Here is a 12741-nt window from a genome sequence, read left to right on the forward strand (position 1 = left end):
TCACAAGAACATGCCATGAGGAGATCCAGAGAAAGTCTCCATCAAGTGTGGACATCATCGAATATTAGTGTTGGGAGACGAGATTTAAAAATGGTTTCAGGTATGGCTTCACTGAGTCCAACCTTGAGCTACAGATCCTCTCTGGCCAGGTGAGGCTCTAGGGAAGCATGCAGAAGGAACAACTTTCACAAGATCCCACAACATGAAATGTGATGCCAGTCTAAAAGGGCTCACGTTTCTGCATCGTCTGCAATCTTTCTATCACTTTTTATAATCCTTTTCTCTCAGATTGATTAACATCATCTGCAGAACCATGCTTCTCCCATATATCAATTAACTCACCAAGAGCACAAAACACCCTTCTATACACAGGGAATTTAGAACAGGTTCATTGCGGGCACTAAGCTTGGGAGCATAGAGCTTCCCTTCAGGAATGCTCTGATCTGATCCGATGTAGTTTCCCCACTTCAATGTCCTTTTTACTTACGTATTTTTATCACTTCAATATAGACACCTCCAAAGAAGAAGGAAATTACCAACTCTGGGGTGCAAACATCCTAGTCACTAATCTGTATCTTTCTAGCAGGGTGTCTCACAAGAGCCGCTAGACCAGTGTAACCCCCTACCTTGACTTGTGTGGTTGTGGAACACCACATTCTAGGAGAGAGCAACAAAGGAGACAATGCTTTTGACATTCTAATGTTCAATGTTACCCAGTCAGTGGTGCACACTCACCTGAGCATCTGGTCCAGGCATCCTTCAAGGAAGGAGGGAGACTCCAGATGGAGATCTTGGAGGTGGCCCAACCTCAGGAACTGAGAGGTAATTTGCACTGGGAGGTAATCCTGCTCCTGCTTCTTAAAGGCAGACACGTGGATGGGGAAGAAACGGATTCTCTGCAAATTACTTATCTCACCCAGGAAAGGAGCAAACGTGGCCAGGGTGGACAGATTCCAGGTGCAACTCACTTGCACCTCCTGGATACAGTCCAGCTGCACCATGCTCAGGACCGTCACGATATTGTCCATTGGCATTGAAACAATCATCAGCTTCTTAACAACACAGGTGGATGGAAGACTTTCTCTGCTCCACCCACCGAAGGAAGTAGGTGAGGAAGTTGTCCAGGGTCTTTTTGTTCAGGCAAAGGTCCATAAAAATCTTCAGTGGAGCCAAGTGCTGCTTTGTCATTGACCTGGGCTCAGCCACTGCTGCCATTTGTGAGCTTGAGCACCCATAACTGCTGGCTCTAGACCACATGCTCCAGAAGCTCTGGCCAGTATATTTTGTAAATCTAGCACCCGCAGTTTGCACCTCCTAGGAGGGGAGAAGGAGATTGATTAGGATGTATTAAAAGGTACACAGAGTAAAGAAGAAAAAAAAAGCCTCGCAATGTGACAACAGACTGTCCACCTGTGCTGTAACTTAACATTCCTGATGTCACCAGCTGCCTTGCCTTCTTCCCTCTCTGCCTCACTTTCCTCTTTGCCCTCTTATCCTTACTGATTCTCTACTTCTAGTAACTCTAAGCATGACTGAGAGGGGTTGGGGAATATTCTTTCAGGCTACCCTTCATTAAAGGCACTATTATACTTCCAAAAGGTAGTTCCCACAGCAAGCCAAGGCTTCATCATTGCCATCTTAGAACTCTGATCCATCCCTTTTCACCCGTATTCCCTCAACCCAGATGTCTCCCTGGGACTCTCAGGAGTCTACCAGGTTACCTGAGTCTGGATCGGATCTTCTGGGCAAGCAGGACATCGAGTGCTTCAAGCTTGTAGGGGCCCCACATGAGGCAGGTCAATCAGGGCCCCCAGAGGCAAGCGGCCAAAAGGCCAGGTTTGCACCATGGCTTTCAGGATCTCAACACATCTTCCATGGAAGGCTTCCAGGAAAAGGGTGGAAAGAGCTCTGTGGGCAGACTCTCCAGAGTAGAAAAGGCCAAGTCATCATCCCTCAGCAGGTGCATTCCCACCAGGTCAAGGAGTCTGGGTGGGGTCTGGATACTCATTCTGACAATGCTCCAAAACGACTCCTGTTGAAACTGCCAGGGAACAAGTGGTCCATTGTAGGCAATTCAGGAACATACCTTAGGGAGTCTCCCTACCCTTCCAAGGAATCCACTCAGGGCCAAGGTCACTGCTCTAGCTAGAATGCAAGTGAGGCACTTAGCCATATTACACTAGGCAGGGGTCGGGGGGACAAGGTGTTAACTCTTTCTTTACTCTGAATATGAACTAGCAAGATTGCTAGTACTAAGGAGGCAAAAGCAACCACTAGCCCATTCAGGTCCATCTACTGCTTTGCTTAATTCATGTCCCACCTAGAAATGCATACTGAAGTGCATGAAAGCTGACTATCTTTATTTGGGGAAAATATTCTGACCATCAGTTAGAGCTCTAACTCTATGGGAAGAGGAGAGTCATGTGGGTCCATACAGCCTCCATTGTCAGGTATTCCTAAGATGAATGCCATTTGTGAACTAAATATGTATCTTAAATTTCAAGAAATAAAATTCCAAACTTATGTGCTTCATTAAAAATATCTGCTTGGTAAAGACATTTAAAATGATACCAGTTAAATCATAAATCAAAATGTTTGAGATTCAGACAAAACTACACTGAGAGGAAAAATAAAAACCTGAAATGTGTTCTTGGGAGAGAAATGATTTTTTCTGAAAACTCTGCTTGCCATCCACAGATACACACTACCCTTCAACATTAGCTAACCATAAGTAAGAAAAGGACGTCCTTGTCTGAGGATGATAACTTACTGCTCTGCTATGACTAGCAAGGCACTCAGACCTCAGACTCTAAAGAACCCAGCTGGTTGGTGTTTCCAGAGCCAGAAAACTCTGCACCTCTTCTCCAGTTCTTGAGGCTTTTATAGTCCTTTGTATTTCCATCATCCCTCTGTCCCACTACTAACCCAGTCAAAAAGGGATACCTGATTTGATTATAGAGTGCCCACTGGATAAATCCTGATTGGATCTTCATTTTTCTCTAGGTTAGTTCATTGAATCTTATATACATTCAGGAAGGAGAGAATAGTCAGGTAGCTGAGTAATCAAGGACCTATTCCCTGATTCACTTCCCAAACATTGACTGAATTCAACCGATATGGACAGTTATACTATTGAGGGTCAGACAGGAAAGGATTACTGGTTCATAACATTGAATTTTTTAAAAAGTTGAAAGTATCATTATTGGGGGAATTTTGATGAAGTCAAAATTAGCAAAATGACCCTGAATTAAAATAGCTTCATGAAAGCAGTGATGTTGCTCCCAAAGAAAACAAAATACACTCGTCCCGGTATCAGCTTGTCACTCAGGTGTTACGTAGGAAACACAGGAGGTTGTGAACCTATTCAGGCAGGAGGGGAAGAGCTGTCCAAGATGTGGTCGCGTTTTAAGCCACATCTTCTCTGAAGGTGGACAGGTCAGGACACTTGTCAGTGAGAAGTAAGAATGGGTCTGGACAGGTTGGAGCTGGGCATTCCTAAAGGGACAATGGGAATGACACCAACAATGTAAAATAAAGGTTTCTTTTCATTTTTATAGTTTTGGAAACAAGGAAATTTAAAGACGTTATTCGAGGTGCTATTGAGGTAGTAAAGAAGTTTTCCCTAGTGACTCAGAGGTAAACAATCCCCCTGCAGATGCAGGAGACACTGGCTTGATCTTTGATCCAGGAGGATGCCACATGCTCCAGGGCAACTAAGCCCAGGAGTCACAACTACTGAGCCTGCACTCTACAACAAGAGAAGCCGCAATAAGAAGCCTGGGCACCACAAGGAAGAGTAGCTGCCTCTCACCACAACTAGAGAAAGACCTGCACAGCAATGAAGAGTTAGGCAAACAAAAATCAGGAAAACGAAGTTAAAAAAAAAAAAAAACCCATAGCAAAGGAGAGTGGCTCAGGGGAGTCACTCTCAACTTAGATGGCATTTTTCCTCCAGGAAGTTGTGATCAAGATAACAAATGGCATGAAAAGACTAAACCTAAGAATGTGAGAAGAGAAGAGGTCTGACATTTCCTTGGATCAGACATTTTCAAGACTGAGAGGCAATGAGGGTGGTCACTGTAGACTCCTTGGGACTTGGAGCCAGGGAAGAAAAAAATCTGGTTAAGTCCCAAATATCCCTGCCATCCAGAGGCAGTTGCTACCAGAAGAGGTTTCCTTTAAATTCCCCCTCCCACCCCCTCACCCCCACCTTTGGCCACCTGAGGACTGGAAGACCTGACTTGTTGGAAAAGACCCTGATGCTGGGAAAGACTGAAGGCAGGAGAAGGGATTAACAGAGGATGAGATGGTTGGATGGCATCACTGAATCAATGGACATGGGTTTGAGCAAACTCTGGGAGATGGTGAAGGACAGAGAAGCCTGGTGTGCTGCAGTCCATGGATTCTCAAAGAGTCAGACATGACTTGAGGGACTGAACAACAACTCTGCATAGAAGGTAAATAAGCAGGGTGAAAATATAAAATCTTGTCTTAATTCTTTCCCATTTTGGAACCAGTCGATTTTTCCATTTCTGGTTCTAATAGTGCTTCTTGACCCCTATACAGGTTTCTCAGGAGACAGAGTGTCTGGTACTTCCACCCCTTTAAGACTTTTCTACAGTTTGTTGTGATCTACACAAAGGCTTTAGTGTAGTCAAGAAGCAGAAGATGTTTTTTGGGAACTCCCTTGATTTCTCCTTGATCCAAGGAATGCTGGCAATTTGATTTCTGGTTCCTCTGCCTCTTTGAAACCCAGTTTCTACATCTGGAAGTTCTTGGTTCATGTACTGCTGAAGGCTAGATTGAAAGGTTTTGAGAATAATGGTGCTAACCTGTGAAACGAGTGCAGTGGCGTGGTAGTTTGAACATTCTTTGGCTTTGCTCTTCTTTAGGATAGGAATGAAAACTGACCTTTTCCAGCCCCACGGTCACTGCTGAGTTTTTCAAATTTTCCGACATATAAGTGAAGCTCTTTAGCAGCATCATACTTTCAGACTTCAAACAGGTCGGTTGGAACTATTTAAAATCTGCTCACCACACCCCCACTAGCTTCGTCCATACAAATGCTTTCTAAGGCCCACTTGACTTCATACTCCAGGATGTCTGGCTCTAGGTGAGTCACCATACCATTGTCTTTATCTAGGTCATTAAGACCGTTTTTGTATATTTCTTCCATGTATTCTCACCTTCTCTTTTTAATCTCTTATGCTTCTGTTAGGTCCTTACCATTTCTGTTGTTTATTGTGGCCATCTTTGAATGAAATGTTTTTTTTTTTTATAACTCCAATTTTCTTAAAGAGATATCTATTCTCTCCCATTGTGTTGTTTTCTCTATTTCTTTGCATTTCCCTTTAAGAAAGTCTTATCTCTCCTTGTTCTTCTCTTAACTCTGCATTCAGTTGAGTATATCTTTCCCTTTCTCCCTTGTGTTTCACTTCTCGTCTTTCTTCAGCTATTTGTAAAGCCTCCACAGACAATCACTTTGCCTTGCATTTCTTTTTCTTGAGGATGGTTTTAGTCGCTGGCTCCTGTACAGTGTTACGGAGCTCTGTCCATAGTTCTTCAAGCACTCTACCAGATCTAATCCCTTGATTCTATTTGTCACCTCCAATGTAGTGATTTGATTTAGGTCATACCTGAATGGTCTAGTGGCTTTTCCTACATATTCAATTTAAGCCTGAATTTTGCAATAGGGAGCTCATGAGCTGAGCCACAGTCAGCTCCAGGTCTTGTTTTTACTGTCTGTATAGAGCTACTCCATCTTTGACTGCAAATAACATAATCAGTCTGATTTTGGTATTGATCATCTGGCGATGTCCATGTGTAGAATCCTCTCTTGGGATGCTGGAAAAGAGTGTTTGCTATGACCAGCCTTTTCTCTTAAGAAAGCTCTGTTAGCCTTTGTCTTGTTTCACTTTGTACTCCAAGGTCAAACTTGCCTGTTGTTTCAGGTATCTCTTGACTTCCTACTTTTGCATTCCAATCCCCTATGATGAAAAGGACAACTTCCTTGGTGTTAGTTCTAGAAAGTGTTGTATATCTTCATAGAACTGGTCAACATCAGCTTCTTTAGCTCCATGGTTAGGGCACAGACTTGGATTACTGTGTTACTGAATGGTTTGCCTTGGAATCAAACCAAAGATTAAGTTCTGTTGTTTTTTAGATTATATACAAGTATGCATTTCAGACTTTTTTATTGACTATGATGGCATCACCGACTCGATGGACATGAGTTTGAGCAAGCTCTGGGAGTTGATGATGGACACGGAAGCCTGGCATGCTGCAGGCCATGGGGTAGCAAAGAGTTGGACACAACTGAGCAGCTGAACTGGATGAGGGCTACTCCATTTCTTTTAAGCAATTCTTGCCCACAGTAGTAGATACAATGCTCATATGAATTAAATTCACCCATTCCCATCCATTTCAGTTCACTGGTTCCTAAAATGTCCAGGTTCATTCTTGCCATCTCCCGTTTGACCACATCCAATTTACCTTGATTCATGGACCTAACATTCAAGGATGCTATGCAATATTGTTTTTTTTTTTTTTTTTTTTTTTTTTTTTAGCGTCAGACTTTACTTTCACACCCAAACTTATCTACAGCTGAGCATCATTTCCACTTTGGCCCTGCCACTTCATTCTTTCTGGACTTATAAGTAATGGTTGCCCACTCTTAACCAGCAGCATATTGGACACCTTCTGACCTAGGGGGGCTCATCTTACAGTGTCATGTCTTTTTTGCCTTTTCTTACTGTCCATGGTGTTCTCTAGGCAAGAATACTGGAGTGGTTTACCATTTCCTTCTCCAGTGGACCATGTTTTGTCAGAACTCTTCATTATGACCCATCTGTCTTGGGTGGTCCTGCAGGGAATGGTTCCTATCTTCACTGAGTTACCCAAGCCCCTTTGCCATGACAGGGCTATGATCTATAAAGAATCAGGGAAGTAAGATCCCACAGACCGTGGAGCATAGCCCCCAAAAAAGACTTTTATTACTTATAGCACAGCAAACAGAATGAACCTCATTTTAGCAATGATTCTCCCCAGGAAACTACAGAAACCCCCCCAGGTAATGCGCTTTTGCCAGGTTTGTATCATAGTTTAGGAACCCCTGACCTTAGGGAACTCAAATCTTTTATAAGGAAGCATACTTGCCTGGCCTTTTCCTATTATTTTTTTTAGTAGTAAGCTTTATTTTCTAGAGGAGCTTTGACTTTAAAATGTTATCAACTAAGAAACAAATCAAAATGTTTCAGATTCAGGCAAAACTACACTGAGAGGCAAAACCAAAATCTAAAATATGTTCATTGGAAAGAAACAATCTTTTGAAAACCTCCCTACCATCCAGAGATAACATGCCTTCCTTCAAGATTAACTAACCATAAGAAAAAGGGTGTCCTTATCTGAGAGTGGTCACTTACTGCTCAGATGTAGCTGGCAGGATGCTCAAACCTCAGACTCTGTGGAGACCCCATCTGGTGTGTCCAGAGACAGAAAACTGCTCTTCTTCTCCAGTGCTTGAGACTATTATGGGCCTTTCTACTCCCCTCATCCCTCTGTCCTACTGCCAAGCCAATCAGAAACAGGCACCTGATTAGATTATAGAGCTTGCATTGGATTGATCTTGATTGGATCTCCATTTTCTCTAGGTTAGTTGATTGGATCAGATAGACATTCAGGCAGCAGAGAATGATGGGGTGGCCAGGTAATCAAGGATCTATTCACAGATTCACTTCACAAATACTGACTGAATTCTACCAATATAGACAGTTATGTTTTCTTTTACGGCACTGACTTGTCTATAATCCAAATCCTTACCACTCCCATCAGGTCTTTATTCTCTCTGGAGCATCTCTGACCTCCTTGCTTACTTCTGGGGCTGGTCAGTGGGTTAATACACACAGAGAGGAACATAGTTAGTGTGCAATGAGCCACCTGAGTGAAAAGCCTGTCAGGACTCTTCCTGCTGAGTCAGGCCATGACTCTGGACATGACCATTCCTTGTGGTTGTCCTGGTTCCTCCATAAGTTTCCGTTCTTGACCTTTCTTTGTGGGAGGAAAAGGTTTAACTTCAAAAGGCATGGCTCCCAACTCTAGAAGGGGTCATCCATGCTGCAGATAAGATGAATTTCTGGGCCTTGCCAACTCATTACCCAGATGGATAATGGTCCTTCTTAATTAATCTACTGGGCTAGGGAAGTTATATAAATATCTTTTAGAAAAATACTACAATCATAGAGGCATATAACATGGTTTTAGTGTTTCTATACCTCATTAAAATTATATCGCTTCCCTGGTGGTGCAGAGGTTAAAACGTCTGCCTGCAATGTGGGAGACCTGGGTTCGATCCCTGGGTCGGGAAGATCCCCTAGAAAAGGAAATGGCAACCCACTCCAGTATTCTTGCCTGGAGAATCCCATGGATGGAGGAGCTTGGTGGGCCACAGTCCACGGGTCGCAAAGAGTCGAACACGACTGAACGACTTCACTTTCACTTTCACATTATATTAATGAGAAATTATCTTTATTCCCTTAAAATCTCCTGTCTTTCTCCATTACAGAAGGCTAAAATGGCATGTTTTGACATCAGATGTCAGGTTGTATAACAAAATACCTGTGGGTGTATGTGACCCCCTTGCCTGTGGTAAGATACTGCATTCGTCAGGGTTCTGCTGAGTAACCACTAGGGTACGGCTGATTGTTGAGCAATGTGTCAGTTAGGGGCACTACCCTTTTTTCAGTTGAAAATCCCCATATCACTTATAGTCTACCCTCCTTTTCTCCTTTTCCACATCCTTGGATTCCACCAACTAGATCCCAAGCGCTATATTTGCTCTTGAAAAACATCTGTAAGTGAATCTGGGCATTTCAAACCAGTATTTTCCAGGATCATCTATATATGTATTAGAGGAGATGTACTATGGTAAAGGGCTTGCCTGCTCATAGAGGCTGAGAACCAGGTAAGCTGGTGGCCTTACTCTAAGTCTGGGGCCAGTGAACTGAGAGCCAAGGGTCCACTGGTTTAAATTTCATAGTGTGAAGGCTTGAGCTCCAGAAACTTTGACGTTCCTGGGTAAGAAGTTACTGTTGTTCAGCTGCTCAGTTGTGTCCGAATCTTTGCAACCCTGTGGACTGAAGTACACCAGGCTTCCCTGTCCCTCACCATCTCCTGGTGCTTCCCTTAAAAGAAAAAAAAAAAATTAATGTCTGGAGATTCCCGTCGTATGAACTGAAAAATTAGGAAAAATACATCATGGACGACAACAGTATGTTTATGATGAGGTTCTCTATTTCTGAACATTTCTTTATAACCATCTACCCAGGGACCATGTAATGGTGGCTCAGACGGTAAAGTGTCTGCCTGCAGTGCGGGAGACCCGGGTTCGATCCCTGGGTTGGGAAGATCCCCTGGAGAAGGAAATGGAAACCCACTCCAGTACTCTTGCCTGGAAAATTCCATGGACTGAGGAGCCTGGTAGTCTACAGTCTATGGGGTCGCAAAGAGTTGGAAACGACTGAGCAACTTCACTTTCACCCAGGGATAGAAAGCTGAGCACTGAGGAATTTATGCTTTTGAACTGTGGTGTTGGAGAAGACTCTTGAGAGTCCCTTGGACTGCAAGGAGATCCAACCAGTCAATCCTAAATGAAATCAGTCCTGAATATTCATTGGAAGGACTGATGCTGAAGCTGAAACTCCATTACTTTGGCCACCTGATGCGAAGAACCGACTCTTTGGAAAATACCCTGAAGCTGAGAAAGATTGAAGGTGGGAGGAGAAGGGGACAACAGAGGATGAGATGGTTGGATGGCATCATCGACTCAATGGACATGAGTTTGAGTAAGCTCTGGGAGTTGGTGATGGACAGGGAAGCCTGGCATGCTGCAGTCCATGGGGTTGCAAAGAGTTGGACATGACTGAGCAACTGAACTGAACTGAACCCCAGGATGACTCCAACCTGTGAGTCTCAAGCTCCAATCCACCTAGAGAAATTTAGGTTCCTAGTCCTGACTCAACAGGACACATATCCACAAGCACTCTATCACCACAGAGACTACATTTCCCCCTGCAGTCCTGGCTCCCCTGCAGGATCACCTTTCCTTTTCACATTCACATTGAGCAGATGTCCAAAACCATGGGTCTATTTTCACTTCATGATGTATCTTGTCCTAGATTTCAGTTTCCATGTGTTCAGAAGAAAGCTTTTCATTGATGCACCCAACTAGGCAGTGGTGTTACTGCCATGTATGATGGGCTCAGGATGATAGAATTAGTCAGCTAAAGGCCCTGGATCTGGGTGAGGTCACCATGTCCTACTCCAGTCCTGAGCGCCTCCCAGCTCTGCTGGAGAAAGTGCAGCCACCCTCCAGGGGTTGTACTTAGAGCAATGTGGAATCAGGGACTCCCACCTCAAAGCCATTCTGCCTGCCCTGGGCCGCTGCTTCCAGTTCATGTCCTTCAGTCTGTGTGGGAACCTTCTCTCCATGACCATCATGAAGAAGCTGCTGGACAGACCTTCAGGTTGCCCAGCTGAAGTGAGAGTTCCAGCTCTCAGGGAATACTCCATCTGGGGAGACTTGCCCAGAGTTGGGTGGAACTGCTTGAGATTCTGAAGGACTTGGGACGTCCCAGGACCTCCTGGAATAGCTTCAACTCCTGTCCACACTGTGGAGATAATTAATCATGGGTAAGAAAAGGGTGTCCTTACCTGAAGGTGGTAACTCACGAGGCTTATGTGTCTGGCAGAGTGCTCAGACCCCACATGCTGTGAAGAGCTCAGCTGGTGTCTCCAGAGCAGGAAGATCCTGCATCTCTTCTCCAGTGCTCCAGACTGCTATAAGCCTTTCTGTTTCCATCATCCTTCTGTCCCACTACTAGCCCAGCCAGAAAGGGACACCTGATTAAAGAGTCCGTTGGATTGACCCTGATTGGATTGTCATTTTTCTCTAGATTAATTGATTGAATCAGATATACATTCAGGAAGCAGAGAATGATGGGGTGGCTGGGTAATCAAGAATCCATTCACTGATTCACAAAGATGCTATTCTGAGTGATACTAAGGTAGTAAAAGAGGGCTGCCCTGTGGCTCAGTGGTACAGAATCTTCCTTTCAATGCAGGGGCACGGGTTTGATCCCTGCTCAGCGAAGACGCCCTCTAGAGCCCATGCTCCTCAACAGGCAGAGGCACTGCAATGAGAAGCCTGTGTACTAACAGTAGAGAGGCGCCCCCCAGTGGCCTCAACTAGAGAAAAGCATGTTGCTGCTACTGCTGCTAAGTTGCTTCAGTCTTGTCCGACTCTGTGCGACCCCGTAGACGGCAGCCCACCAGGCTCCCCCGTCCCTGGGACTCTCCAGGCAAGAACACTGGAGTGGGTTGCCATTGCCTTCTCCAATGTATGAAAGTGAAAAGTGAAAGTGAAGTCACTCAGTCATATCCGACCCTTCGCGGCTCAGTGGACTGCAGCCTACCAGGCTCCTCCGTCCATGGGATTTTCCAGGCAAGAGTACTGGAGTGGGGTGCCATTGGCTTCTCCGAGAGAAAAACATGCTCAGCAACAAAGACCCAGCTCGACCAAAAATTAAATAATTTCTTTAAAAAAAATAGTGAAAAGAGAGTGGCTCAGAGGAGACATTGTCACCTTAGTTTTTTTCTCATACAGTTGGGATCAGCACAGCAAACTTAATGAAAAGATAAAAACTAAGATGTGAGAAAAGAAAAAACTGTGAATCCTGTTATCAAGACTTTTTCCCCAAGACTATGAGGCACTGAAGGTGGGTACTGTGGGCTCTTGGGAGCTTGGAGTCAGACAAGAAATAAACCTGGGTCATTCCCAGATAACCCTGCCATCCAGAGACAGCTGCTACCAGGAGAGGGTTTTTTAATTTATTTATGTATGATTCTCACTGAGTAATTATTCTCATTTTCCATTTGGAAAATGTCCCCAGTCATTTTTCAGGGGTCTTATAAGACAAACTATAATTTTATTGTCCCCTTTCCAATTATAATCAGCTCATTACTGTTTCCTCAGACTTATCTAAGTTCAACACAGACTCTGATCAAGGTGAAGCCATCAGGCACAGAAATAAATAAAATATTCTGTTTTTATCTTCTTAAATAACAACACCTTTTCTGCACTAAATACAGAAGCTCTTATTGGTGTTTAACATTCTACCACACTCAGGGATGACTCTCACTTGGGATGCATCACACAAAGATTCCTTTATGTATTGTTGTACATAAAAGGAGATCCTTTCTCCATCTTCAAGAATTGTCCATGCCTCTCTTCCATCCCACTTATTTGATGATCATACTATTCTTGTATACCTCTGGCCACCAAGATGAACACTCTCTGAAGGGTGTTCTCCCTCTCAATAACTTTGGGGAAGACTCCTTTCACCATATTCTCCCATGGATATAAATAAGCTTTGTATGCATGTGTGCTCGGTCATGTCTGACTCTTTGCAACCCCATGTACTGCAGCCCACTAGGCTTCTCTGTTCATGGGGTTGGAACGGGTTGCCATTTTTTCCTGCAGGGGATCTTCCCAACCCAGGGATTGAACCCTTGTCTCTTGACTCTTTTTTATTCACAGGAAGATGCTTTACCACTGTGCCACCTGGAAGCAATGCCTTTGTGTAAAGAGGGTTAAATTGGATTCTACTCAAAGGACACTTTAAACCCCATATCATCAACCCTTTTATAATTACCTATAATATGTTTGTACATTTGGAAACCTCAGCA

The 12741-nt window shown here is 44.0% G+C and overlaps 1 protein-coding gene across 1 annotated transcript; it reads right to left on the reverse strand.

The window, feature by feature from the left end:
• On the reverse strand, positions 1054–2008 carry LOC102180693 (PRAME family member 9/15). Its single transcript, XM_013970317.1, is given in 5 exon segments — positions 1054–1275; positions 1278–1314; positions 1722–1772; positions 1774–1894; positions 1897–2008. Coding segments are annotated over 5 exon segments (543 nt in total).

This window comes from Capra hircus, chromosome 16 (assembly GCF_001704415.2).
Source record: "Capra hircus breed San Clemente chromosome 16, ASM170441v1, whole genome shotgun sequence".
Classification (NCBI taxonomy): Eukaryota; Metazoa; Chordata; class Mammalia; order Artiodactyla; family Bovidae; genus Capra; species Capra hircus.